Below are 14,086 nucleotides of genomic sequence, written 5' to 3'. Positions count from 1 at the left end.
GGTGGGCTGTGGTTCAGCAGTTTCTGTTGGCCAAGGTAACTTTGGAGTTGCTTTTCTGCAGGTGAAAGCTCACCTGGACCTCTGCCCATGTGAGAGAGGCCTGTGTATAGTTCTTGCTTTTGTAGCAGGCTGCTCAGGAAATTAGATAATCCTCTTCTATTGCTGTTTGATTTGAGGGATGTCTTCTGGGAAAGACAAATATATATGAATCTGTCTACCTGTTTAGATGATATCTGAAGAACGCCTGTGAAATTAAGAGGCCATATATTTACATTTAACTGTAGTCATTGTTTAATACTTCCTGTTCCATGTGCAGTGAAAGAAATGAAATAATGAAATTTCCTATAGATGTATCTAAGATTAGCTGTCAGTCAGGGTATCCTGATAATTCTGTGAACCCAAGCATTAATTTTCACATGTTCTCCTTTTCCCAGTTTTCTATCAGCTTGCTGCTGCTATTCTTAACTCCTGAGCAGTCAGCGTTTGGGTTGGGGGAAGGTAGAAAGTTGGGATTTCATGTCTGTGTTTCTTATTGAGGACAGCTTAAAGCTGGAGAGGTGAATCTGAACATTTGTGGGGAAGAACTGTGTGAATAGAAATCGGAACTAAGAACTAAGAATTTTTTCTATTTATTGTTTTAAAAGCAAGTGACATATATAAAGTCATTGGAAATTACTTTAATGGGACAGACATAGGAAGTATCTTTATTTGCAGCTTTTGGACTTGGCCTGATTTCCACGAGTGCAAGGCACTGACAGATGCTGTCTTTTACATTGGGTTCTGAGGTTATGGCACATTTCTGAGAACTTAGCTTCTTAGGGTATTCTTAAGCTCTACAAAAAGTGATTTGCATTATTTGCAAATATTGTAAATAATTTGAAAAAACAAAAGTTGTATTTGAAGGGAAAACACTGCAATTGTTACAACACCGTTAAAGAGCAGCAAACCTATCAAGAACACCACAACGAAAGCATGTTTGCATCATGCATCATTTCAGGACTTAAATATCTTCTTTTCATTTTATTGCCATTTGCAGTGCTTTTTTCTATTTTGTTCTGTTGAAGGAGATAGTGCTGATAAAGAAACAACTCTCTCCTCCTCCTGCTTGAAGTAAACTCTCACCTTTAAGTTAATAATCCACATATTTAAAAGCATGTGTCTGTGCACATACATGTGCATGTGCATAAATAACAGTTTACAAAGAGAGAGAGGGGGAATGCTGTGACAACTGCCTCAATAACTTTATGAACTCGAGTGCTGACTGCTCTTCAGAATTATGATCCTTCTGTTCTAGGGTGAGCATTGCTGGAGGGTCATATTACTATTCTTTGTGCTGTATATATTTCCTTGACTTCTTGCAATAAAAAGAACCCTTGCTTTTACTATAAGCATTTCTAATTTGTAACAGATCAGCAACCCAGTGTTGTTTCTTTGGCAGGATGAGGCCATCAAGACCTGTCCTTTATGGGTCTTTGCAGGTGATTTACTAGCTATGACTTTCCCATCATATCACACTTGAAGTTTCATCAAAATAATTTGGAATGTACTGGGACCAAATAAATGGCATAGGCTAAAGCATCTGTTTGCCAAGATAACCACACTACAACTTGCCAAACCAAACATTATTGTTAGAAACATGGCTTGACCATAATGCCTATCTCTGAACTGGAGTGGGAATGGTTTCATGGGAAAAAGTTTACTCAACAATATATGGGCTCATAGAGCCTATGCTGGAAAAGAGATGGCATATTTTAGTTTAAATAAGTTGAAACTGCAGCCAGTACTATGACTTGTGGCTGATCTTTATTACGTGCTATATTTTCAAATTCTACTTTTTTTGCTTTTAAAATGTTATCTCAATATCTTCCCTGATTGCTGTTTTTGAGGATTCATTAGAGAAAGCAAACTCTATCCTCAAATATTCTTCTTTCATTTTGCTTTTGAATTTTGTGACTGTTCTGCCTCAAGGAACATGCTGCTGATTCTTGACTTTACAGTGCTTGGGTGCTTTAGCTTGAAACATCATTGCAGCATTGGAAGTTAGTAAAACATAAAGGTTTCATGATGAGATTATTGGAAAGGAAATGGAAGGAGATGCACTGGATGTTGGGTTTACCAGTTTTGCATTCAGTACTGGTGGGAGATTCCCAAGTTCAGTAGTATCGCCGAAGAATGGCTCATTTCTCTGACGTGGCTTAAGGATTGAGGCTCTGGAAGGCAGTTTCCACACTTTCATAACCTACCTGAAGTAATACAGTTACATCAATTGTGGATGGGAACAACAGAGCAGGATAGATTCCTCAGCACCCAAACCTTGCCAGCCCCACAGAGAAAAAACAGCACAAGCTGATGGAGCAAGCTGCAAATTCAGCTGAAAAGTCTTTTCCCTTGATTTTTGTGCATGGATCACTCAGGTGATGCAGTGCTGTGACAGTGCAGCAGCAAAACCATGTGAACTGTTCATCACCCAGGGGCTGGACTGAACTAGAGCAGGGGCAGAGCACCAGATTAACAGGATGAAAGGCGATTAAGTAATCAGGGTAAATTCTTTTTGCTGGAAAACTTGGAAACTTGGCAGTTGTTTCTCCTTGCTCTTTAGAGAGGAGACCCATGGCTGAGCAGCAATGCTGAGGTTGTATCTTGCCTGTACAGAGTTTGTTCCAGTAGGTTCTGAGGAGGGGAAAGGGGATGATGGAGCACTCAACTGCCATGCTTTCAGCTGGCCTTTCCCTGTCCCTTAGAAAGCTTTTCTATTGAGGATCATCCAAATATGTGCCATCTTGCCTTGTGAATGTGTCTAGTGTTTCATTTTGACCTTGGTTCAAATTCTCAAGTGGTTTGAGTTTTGTTTTTTTTCCAAGCACCAATGCAGCTCATGTTTTGTTCTTCCCATATTTTCCATCACACTTTGACAAATTTTGACTAATCCTTTCACCAGCTTTATTGTCATTCGTCTCTGTGTTACTGTTTCTCAGCTTGTCATTTAATAACTGAAATACTAGGATGTATAAGAACACGGGAAATGCCATATATCACCCAGTTGTCATGTTTGGAATTGTAGCAGCTCTGTTTCACATGATACAGTTATAAATTAAAATTTTCCATTGACCTGGAGCTTAGAAGGATATTTTCAGTGCAGTATTTACTTAGTTTTGTTGATCTTGATATATTTATATCTATTTATCTTTTATGTATCTATTTGTATTTCTTCTTATGTTACTATTTCTTATTTCATTTTGCTATTCCTAGTAAAAATCCATTTTTCTGGCATGTCCTTGTCTCTATTGAGGTGATGTTTGCAACCATTCCTGAAATGGAATGAAAGTTTTTGATTGTAAATGGATTGGCAAAATTTACAAAATCCTGCATGTCCTATCTATGCAGGGAACTAGGAAAGCTGACTTTTCTTAATGTCAAAGGAGAAAGGAGAAAATGATGTCTTTCAAAAATGGCTTTCTCTGAAATAATTCAGGATAGGAAGTTTTTATGAGACCTGTCTTTATAAATTCTGCAGCGTATCCATTTGTCTCTTTAAAATTTAACTGTAGTCAAGAGAAAAATTAAAGATTGTGTCGTTTTGATAACATAGTACAAAGCTATTTTTGGTAACTAAAAGAGCTTGTTGAAAGCATTTGCTTTCCACCAGGACTAGCACACTGAAGCCAACACGGGACTTAAATCCAACCCATTTTCAAATCACGACAGGCCCAAGACATTAAAAATGTTGAGATCGCAAATGCTGTCTGATTGGGTTCAGACTTTACAGGTAAATTCTACCTTGGCACAAGGCTGTGAAATTCCCGGTATGCTGGTGTTACTCTGCAGGAGCTGGGACTGCTCACAGTCGGCTCTGGGAGGGAAGGCTTGTTGCAGGTCCCTTGGGAGAGGCCATTGTCTCCTCGGGATAAAGTGAGAGGTATTTCAGAAGTGCTTTGAAGCCGTGCCAGCCTCCTCACAGGGCTGTGAAATCTGATACCTCCGCTTCTGAGCTGTTGGGGAAAGTACAAACTGTAGTACTTGTGGAATTCATTCACTGACTTCCAAACTCGAGTCTGGCCCGGGAATGGAAGAAAGAGTTTAAGAAGAAGGCGGAAAAAAAAGACTTCAGTAGTATGTGGCAGTTAACTGTCAACTTTGGCATCTTTTCAGATTTGCAGCTTCATGCTTTCTAGAGATAAACTGTGACTTTTCCCTAAGGACTGGAGGATTTCATTTTCCTTCCCACTGAAGCTGCTAGGATTGTATGACTGTAGGAGCTATGAGAAGTGCAGAACTACCAGCAAGATGCCCGTCATGCTCTTAGGTAGTTAATTTAAAGTTACAGAACATTTATTGCAGCTTGTTCCTATTTACATTAGCTTCTCAGTATTTTCCATGTGTAAAGCAGATCAATAGGCTTCTTCTGGCTGTATTACTATGCCTTGTCGTGTTTCATCTGGGTTTCTCTAAAATCTTTTGTCTCATTAAGAGGTGGATTGAAGATTTTCTATGAGCTCAGAGCATTCCTGTGCACCCTGTTTGACAAAGGAACTTGTGTAAAAGCAGAAAAGGAGCAACCAAATCTTCAAAGAGTCAAACTTTGTTACCCTTTCTGTTCTCAGTGGAGCTCGAATGCGAGCGGGCAGCAAGGCCTGGGCTTGTGCTGTGTCGCCTGTTACTTTCGTTTCATTTTGGCCGAGTTGAAGGAAAGCATTCACCTCTCTCCTGGTGCTCTCTGGGCTTGGCCAGGCAGCACCTGTGGGGTGTAGGTTCTGTTGGGAAAGCAGAAGCCGTTCAGGTGGGGATGTTTCACTGAACACAGCGGCTGGTCAGCCGGGCCAGGCTGGAGCCAGCGCGGTTTGCCAGCCGCTAGCGCGGTCATTCCATGCGGTAATCAATCCCCGTGTGCCATGCCAGGGGCAGCGTGCAGCTGCTCTGGGATAACAATCCCAGAGAGAGGGCAGGGTGAGACATGAGCGTGGCTTATCGCGCTGAGCGGAGCAGGAAAAGTTGGCAAAGGTGCTTTTCTCCTCAGGGGACTGGTATGAGAGATTCCAGGGACACGTAAGGGAGAGTTGGAAAGCTAAAACTGAACTGCAAGTGCCGAAGAAGGAAGAATAGCAAGAAAATACTTAAGTAACCAAAGTGGAGGAAAGTAGAAGTTTATTGCTTAATATGGAAATGAGCAAATGATAGGTCATCTCTTTGACGACTTTCTCCTTTCAACCACCACGGAAAAGGTGAATTATGGCCAGATGTTTAAACTAGTTAATTTTAATAAAAACAGAACTAAAAAGGAACAGGTCAGGTATACTTGATAGATAAGAAAGATTATGCAAGTCAGCAGGACTTGATACAATATCCTATAGTATGAAAAACTTGCCAGTGCTTACTTATCTGCCATTCTCTGTAAGAAACATGGAGTTTCCTGATGATGTCAAGAAGACAAATGTTTTACCTGTGTTTGAAAATGCAAGGACAGCTGAGAGGAAGGGAGCCAGGGAGAATTTAGAGAACCTCAATGCTTATTTAGTATTAAAAATCAATAATGGCATAGATTATTAGATGATACTTTAAAAATCTTTCTTGTTGTCACAAATGTGATAAATAATTATCATGATGCCACTCCGTACTTGTCCATAGTAGATCTGGTAGAACCGTATTGCAAAGACAAGCTAGGACACCATCACACATGACATTGTTGAAGGCAAACTGTGCTGGGTTTATGTGGTAAGGTGGGCACACAGCTGACTGAGGCAGTTGTGGGTAAATGGGTCTTTGGGGATTTAGAATTTTTTATGTGAAGATAGCCCTAGGAGGTCATGATGACTTTGCTGCTGGAGTGTTTCAAAAAGACTGTAGATATATTGTACTTGATTTTGCCTCAGAGGTGGGTTATGGATGAGATGATTTCCTGTGATTCCTTTCCCTTCTCTGTTCCTGGGACTCTGATGTGAGGCTGACTGGGGAGGTATTAACTCAAGTGCAAATAACTCAAGTTAACTGTGCACTGAAGACACAACCCTCAGCTTAATAGATGTCATTTTAAAACCTGGCTGAGAAAACATGGTTTCATATGTAGTAATAATGTCCCAAGAGGACATCCCAAGATGATTGGTAGATTTGAGAGTAATGTGGGCTGATTGGAGAGATTCCAAAGTGGGAATGATCAAGCAAATAGGAAACAAACCTAGAAGGCAACCTGAAACAATCTGGATTGTGTAGGGAATAAAAGACCAGAAGAAAAATTACAGAAGTCTTCAAATACAGAAAAGGCTGCTGTAAAGAAGAACAGTATGATGCTTAGAGAGAGTCCAATCCCTGCAGAAGATGGAACAGGAATTAATGAACTATATTGCAACAGAAAATTTCCAAAAAAGACATTAAAATAAAGGGAAAAAAACTCAAAACAACTACTATCTAAATCAGAGATGGCAAGTAGTGTAAAAGATTGCTTGGGTGATTATGAAATCTGTGATAATGTTAAAGGGCAGGTGAGTGAAATACCTCCCAGAAAGGACATGGAGATGGTCTTACTTTGGGACCTTTCAAGGTCCCTATCTGATTTCTTCAAAGATCTTTTTTCTCCTGAGAAGGAATGCTTAGCCTTGACAGTTGAGGATTAAATTTATTCATTTACTGCTCAAAATAGAATTGCTACTCTCTATTCCTACCAAAACTGTCTGCCTAGCAAGTAGGGAAAGTAGCCAGCCCTGCATCTGCGGTTTTCACCTTTCTGTTCTCTTTTGCCTGTGAGCTGACCTTTAGCCCATTGCAGCTCGTGGATGGGGAGGCAGAGATTTCTTTGCAGGAGATGCTAGGGCTCTTCACAGAGAGGCCATCCTGAATATCCAGACATGCCAGTGAAACTGCTGTGTGCAGTTCTGAATGCAGCTTCCTAATGAGCGTTTGCATGGTCCTTCAGATAGCACTTATGCTTGTGTTCATTGCACATATTTGAATTTTGTTTCAAGTAAAATCTTCACACAGCTAGAGTTTAGGTCTGAATTGTCTTTGTCTTTTGCGTATTAAGCTGGAGAATGTGTTCTAAGTTAAAACCAAACCTAGATGCCAAAGGCAGCTCCTATTTAGGCAATGTCAGATAGGTTTTCTGAGGCTAGATCTGTTAAAAAACTACAAACGGATCTGTCATTTCTGTTTAGAAGTTCAGAAGGAAGCAGACAGTTTGGATCAGGCAACAGTCTGCAGTGATGTGGCCAAAACAAGAGCTTTTGTTCCAAGCGGGGCTGATGCAGGCCACCAAATATGCCAAGAATGCGGGGCCGTTTGTGGTGCTGCACAGATACCATCACCGGCGAGCGAGCACCCACATTCCTGCTCAAATAACAGCGCGGGGAGGCGACTGAAACAGGGCAAACCCAGAGCAGAACCTCGTCACTACCTACATCTACACTAATGATGAAATGATCTCTGTCTTTGTTTGAAATCCACCGTTTTCAGGCCCCTCCCTCAAAGAGGCAATTAGCTGTTAAACCTCTCAGGGTCAAACGGTCAAGGTTAGTTACAAGAAAGAGATTAAGAAATTTTTTATCAGCTGCTGTGATTTCAGTGAAATATCTATGAATTATTTCATTGAAAAATCTATGAAGCCTGAGTCCTTTACATCAGGAAATGACATAATTTCTGAAATCAAGCATAGCCATATATGTGAAAGCTCTGCGTGTAAACATGTATGAATTGGAGGAGTTGCTCTCTCTGGCTTATGAAAGTGCTCTACCAAATGCTCTGAGCAATTTTCATACCCATTTCAGTGGTATTTTTGTAATGCCATGACAATTAACTGCTAAGATTGTATTCATACTTTTAAAGTAAAGAGGGGTTTATTTCTTGTTATTAGATATGAAAATACTGGTTGAAATAACAAAAAAAAAAATAGTGTTTTTAGGGAAAAGAGTTACTTTTCTGGAAAATTATATGGAAATGTACTACAGAGTACAAAATTCAAAGACGTTAAAATAAGTGGTCTTTGAATTTTACAAGTTCTGTGTAACATTTGAACTGTCAGGACAACATAGTGGTTGAAGCTTTAGGAAGGCATTAATTACAATCCACTCCAATAGCTTGTCTATCTTGAAAATAATTTAAATGAGCCATGACACCTCATTAATAGTGGCTAAAGGAGCTAAAGAATTAAAAACCCCAAAGCCACAGTGCTCCAAATCTGCCATATGGCACATCTGAACCCTGACATTGCCAGTTTTGGAATTAGCTCCTTTGAGGACCTGGTAGAGTTCATCTTTAGTAAAGCAAATATTTTGCAGAATCAAGTTTACTTTCACCCCAGGATGTGGGGTGCAGCAGGGATCTGTGCTTTGCAGGACCTGGACTCCCAGAGCTTGCTCCGTGTCAGGATCACCATCTCCTGATGTGTGGTGTGCTACAGGGGAGGTATTTTCATCATCCACAGGGGTGAGCTGAAGTAAATCTGCTTGCTGTGGGTAACCCTTAATAAGGCCAGCTAAGCACATCTGGAGAACAGGCGCCCATAACCATGAAACACCACAGCCTCGGCTGGTTAAGAGCTGGTTGCAAGCTCTCCTCCTGCTGCAGGGAGGCTGGAGGGGCCCTTGGCCTGACCAAAGCTGGCACTTCTCATGCTGGAAATTGGAGTGTTAGGAGTCCATGTGCCTGGAGGTTACCTGGGTGGGTATAGCAGAAAAAATGGCATGGAAAATACTGATCAATAAGTAAAACCAGGCTGCTACTGCAGCAGTGTGGGCTGACACCAGTGGTGAAATGGGAAGCAAAGCAGATTAAACTCTCTCTGGAAAGATCAGTTGGTGAAGGCAATGATTTGGATCCCAACCTGCCAATTAACCCATCTAGAGGAGTCACTGTGAGGATTCCCCCAGACAATGTTTTGATGAAGTAGTTGAATGGTATAAAATCACAAATCCAACACAACTGGTATTTCGCTCTCTTTCATTACAACAATTTTTCAATTACACTTCTTTTCATTAAGCTCATAATGCAGATTAACAGATTTCCCTGCTTTTTTAAAGGGAAACTCTGGTAATACTAAGTAAAAAATTTAGAGAAGAGGGACAATTTATTTTCAGTATCTTTATTGTGTGTTAATGACAAGATGGATAATCAAATCTTCTCTGTCTTTTCAGAATGGAGTTTATGTTTAAATGGGTGGGTCTAATCAAAGCTAAAAGGAAGTTTCACAATATATTTTTTGTAGAGAAGGCTCCCAATGCTAATGAGCAGCCGAATCTGTCTCAGGGAAACAGTTTGTTACTAAAAATAAATTGCAGCCTAACTGTAACTAAAATCAGATTGCAGAAACCAAGCTACTCCAATTCCTGATTTCTGCTACAGAAGGAGATGAATCTATTACAAACAGCTCTGATTATTATATATTTTTAAATGTACCAACTGAGACCTGTTTTGAAATTAATCCACTTGTGAGCTTCTATCTAAATATGCTTACAGCATTCTCCAGAGATTTTCTTCAGACTCTGCAAAGCCAGTGAGGAACCAGTTCATAGTTATGAGGCCAAAAGGAAAAACAGTGCACATGAGCTATTTATAGAATATGAAGCAAAACAGTGTGATAAAGGGCAAATGAAAGCTTTCAACGAGAGGCTTTTCATTCCTAGTCACATGGTCTTTACATGCAATTTGTTTTTTACTATACAATTTAGCAGGGAAATTAAAGCACTTGACAGCAGCCTTTTTCTGGTTAGAAAAGAACTGTTCAGTGTTCCTTTACCATTTATAATACGCTCACTTGCGGCTGTTGCTGTTTGAGAGAGTTTGTTTGCAGAAGTTTCTGCAGGGCTGATAATTTCCTGGCAGGTAGAAGCAGAAACGGTGTCCAGAGGTTGCCCTGGGAAGATTTCAGTGTGGAGCATGGAAAACCACCCTGCTGCTGAACACAGCATGCAGAGTTCTTAGTCATGAGCCCCAGATGTTTGGGAAAACAGGACAAGGATCACCCTTCTCTGAAACCCTGACAGTTACAGGCAGTAGTAGAAGCAAGTAAAGTTAAATCCAACCTTTCTAATTGCTTTTGTGTCCCCACCATATATAAATGTCCTTGTTATGTTCCTGCCTTTTTGTTCTTAATGCAAAGAGCAAAGGAGTCCTGAGAGTTCATCAACTACTTCATTCATTTTGAATATATTTCTTCCAGAGATAGTTTGTTCAAGTCAAGTATCTGTGCTCCATCTCTGGGGGCTGCCTTTAAGCAATTCTGACCTTGAAAAAAAGCCCAACTTGACCTGGGTGCCAGATTGGGACTTAGCCTAACACTGTATTCGACTCTTTCAGAAATACAGTAGTTGCCAATTTTTTGACAATTCCTAAGATTAGATATTTTACTGCCTAAGTGTGATGACTCCAAGAAGGGGAATGGTGCAGAGGAGAAATTCCATGAACTGTGTCCCAGAGGTCCAGGCTGATAAAAATAAATGTCTTCTCAGATAGATTTCCTTCTGTTATCTTTCCTTTTTCTTTGTGTCTGTGATAAAGTTGGAAGGAGGCTAAAGAAACTGGATAGTTTATCTCTCAAATATAGAGGCTGGTGCTGTCATTTCAGAATATTTTCACAGACAAGGTGATTTATGGCAGCAGCCTTTTCTCCTTGGACATTACAGCACGTTTGCAGGTTCGCAATGTTCACTACCTGAGCTTCTCACCACTGAGGCCATCACCCAAACTGCCTTGTCTTGTCTGTGCCAGATTCTTCCGTAGTCCTGGGAGCTCCTGTGCTTGTGCAAAAATATTAATACTTCACAGACTCATTCTGCATTGGGACTAATGAATGAGTGGATAAAATGCCGAGGCTTTAGCAGCAGTGGTGTTGTATGGGAGCTGAGTGCTGCAGCTGGGGAGCAGGGGAGCAAGGACCAGTAAACATGGTACATCTATCTGTAGTCCCACATGGCAGTCCCTCAGACAATTTTACAGATTTGCTAATGGGAACAAGGCTTTTTAGTGAAGCTTCTCCAGGCCCTTACAAAGATGTGAATGTACTCCAGAACCCTGATGAATGATAAGCAGAAACACTGAAAGACAAATTTCCACTGCTGTTCTCAGACACATGAACTCCTTCAGAAGTCAGGAGTTACTCTGAATTTAAAGAAATCAATGTTGGCTTCCTCCCAAGATGTAAACTCTTTTTAAGAGCTCTGTTTTATGTGTCTGTGTGTATGTGTGTATATACATATATAATGTTGTTTTCAAATGCCCAATTTAATGGAGCTGCAGGAACAGCAAAATGGAAGAGAACTAAGTCTATATCCAGCACATAACCCAAACAGCGCTGCTGTATTGATCCCCAAGAGGAAGGCAGGGCAGTAACGCAAAACTAGAGTTGAGAGGTTTGGGGCTGCTCAGTCCTGTTGAACAGTGAGAAAAATCCCCACCTTCTCTGCACCTCTAGTGTTCTTGCTGGACGCTAAAATCAGCCTAAAAATAAAATCAAGCAAAACTGGAAGAAAAAAAGATATTGGAAAGAGTGGAGGAAAAAAAGTTAATTTCAGCAATGTATTCTGCGCAAGCTTTACTTTGCTGGGCAAGAATTAAAATGGCATTTTTGAGCCATCATGGCTCATTGCAGTTGTTCAGAAGACATGGTGCTCCCATTCCCCTCTACATCTGGAACTTCCCAGTCAGACTGGCAGTGTCTCTGGGGGATGCTGCCTTCCCATCCAACAGCTGTGCAGGGGTGAGGCAGAGGATGAGGAGGTGCTGTCACCCTGCCTTGTAAGCTGAAGGGTGTCCCCACTGTCACACCCTGGGCAGAGCAGCAGGGCCCAGGCAGCATGGCTGCAAGGTGAGGTGACAGGAGTGCAGAGAGCGGGGCTTTGGAGCTGCCTGAGCTTGGCTTTGCATCCCTCAGATGTTTCTGGGTGCATTATGAAGCCTCAGCTCATCTGTTCGTGTCTACTGTGGCATCGCTGATATTTTTTTACTTGTAGTCACTTGTGTGTGAAGCCAGCACAGGTCTGTCTTCCTAAGCTGGACTGTGACCAGAGCTACAGTCAGGAGATTTTAGACTGGAAACCAAGACAAATCTCACATGCAAGTTTCCTTACCAACCACCTAGAGAGAGGATGAGTTGAGAGAAGAGCCTTGAAGCCATGGTGCTGGAGCACAAATGGACACAAATCTGCCTTGCAGCACTGCCTGTGCCAGCCTGAGGCTCAGCCCCTGAAAGTGAGAAACAGGCTGATCCCATTCATTACTGTCACCTTCAAATGTAAACCTGCTGGAACAGAGAGCTCTTCTCAAAGCCATCCCATACTCTATGTGCTAACAAACACAACCATGCTTCTAAGAGCACACCATGAAGTGGCAGGATGTTCCTTTTATTTTTTTTTAAGCTGATCAAGAAGGACAAGTGACACAGGAGAGTGGCTTAAGGCTGTTCCGATCACAAGACTTTTTGATGAAGAGAACATGCAGCTGGCTGCATATGCTATTCCAGAAAAATAAACACCACTTGTAAATATCTAGCCCTCTTGCCATCTCTGAAGAATTTCTGCCAGCAGATGTAAGTAACTGAGGAAGAGGTTAGAAAGCTGTCACTCCCAGGCTGCCACCCTTGTGTGTTGGCAGGGTGAGACAAACAGCCTGCAAAATCTGGGACAGGCAAAGATAAGCAGAAGGGACTGTCCTTCTCCTGGATGAGGTGTTGTGAGCCTGGAATTCTGCTGAAGCACACACCAGAAGAGTATGCACTGCAGTTTACACTAAAGACCTAAAGGGTGAACCTTACCTGGCACAGGCCTTTTTTAAGGAGTTGTTGAAATTATCTCTTAAAAGTATGGCACTACATCACATGCTCAGCTGTCTAAAACTGGCTTTTATCCTGCCACTCCAGATGCAGGGAAGTCCTTTGGCACAGATGGGATCCTCTGGCATAGCTTAGGGGGGCTGAGTACCAGGCAAAGCAGGGGCTTGGCTGGAAGGGCACCCAGTCACAGATACTGAGCTGAGCTTTCAGCCCTAGGAACTCTGTACATACTATGAAGTGAAGCAGCCCTTACTCAGAGAGACTTTTCTGGCACAAAGGCAGCACTGAAACAAGATCGCCCATGTTTTGAGGGAAGCATTGGTTTGTAAAGTATCATGTAATATGATAAGCCTCTTTCCTGAAGAGTGGCTTCAGAACAAAACATTGTGCCTTCTATATATTTCTCTTTTCTTTGCTGTTACAGTTTACCTTTACACAGTTATAGAGACTACTGCAAGAAGTTTTAGTTTTAGTATAAGGATTCATCTCCTTCTGCCCCTCCATCATATGAAGTCAGTGATGTGGAAGTTCAGGTAGTATCTGGGTGTGCTCACTCAATTTCAAGAGCAAAAATTTCCAAAATACATCAGGATTGCTGGCTTTGGACTCCAGCCCACGGACACATGCAATTTCGATACAACATGCCTGATTCCCTGCATTGTTACCTCATCTTTCAACATTTTACTTACACTACAGTAAGATTAAATGAACTTTCTTATGAGTCATACATGAGCATACATGCAGGTCTCTATGTACACAGAAACAGGGAGAAGGGAAATACACTAGGATATTTTGAGTGCTTAGTATCTATATATTTACACAACAAAATCTAGCCTATTCTGTTTCCATTTTTACACAGACTTGTCTGATTACTTAATCCAAAGCCACATCCTCCACTCGCTGGCTGCCAAAGTGAGCCACAGGCAAGAGGTGAGCTGAGTTGTGTTCTGTCAGTCCTCAGTCAAGTTGTCCTTTCTCTTTTTTCTTCTCCTGCTCTGTGGTTTGCTTGCTCTTCTTTTTTTGGTTGCTTTTTTTTTTCCATGATCTTTTTTTTATGGTCATCATTTTACATGTGATCCTCTTGGTTTAGGATGTTCTTTACCTGCATGTTTATGTTGCACCTTATCACTTTCGGCTGTGAGCCCAAATGTGGGTCTGTGTGATACTGGTATATAAATAATTATGTCTTGTTGCTTTGGTATGCAGTCAGATTGGAATCTGCAACTCTACTCTGCTTGTGGGCACTACCCATTGCAAGACTGCTTTCTTAATTTTGCCTGAAAGTGATACTATGTATAGCACCAAATACCCCAGCACAGCAAAATAATGAACAGCAGT

At 41.4% G+C, this 14,086-nt stretch overlaps 1 protein-coding gene across 1 annotated transcript in view; it reads left to right on the top strand.

Moving 5' to 3' along the window:
- The window catches only part of LOC111933541 (uncharacterized), a 234,127-nt gene that overhangs the window by 5,900 nt on the left and 214,141 nt on the right, over window positions 1-14,086 (top strand). The window contains exon 2 of the mRNA XM_086844843.1: window positions 13,608-13,678. Coding sequence (XP_086700969.1) covers window positions 13,608-13,678 — 71 coding nt within the window. The remainder of the gene's footprint in view (window positions 1-13,607; window positions 13,679-14,086) is intronic.

Source organism: Cyanistes caeruleus, chromosome 10, assembly GCF_971803275.1.
Source record: "Cyanistes caeruleus chromosome 10, bCyaCae1.hap1.1, whole genome shotgun sequence".
NCBI lineage: Eukaryota > Metazoa > Chordata > Aves > Passeriformes > Paridae > Cyanistes > Cyanistes caeruleus.
This window is presented reverse-complemented; position numbering and strand designations above follow the sequence as displayed.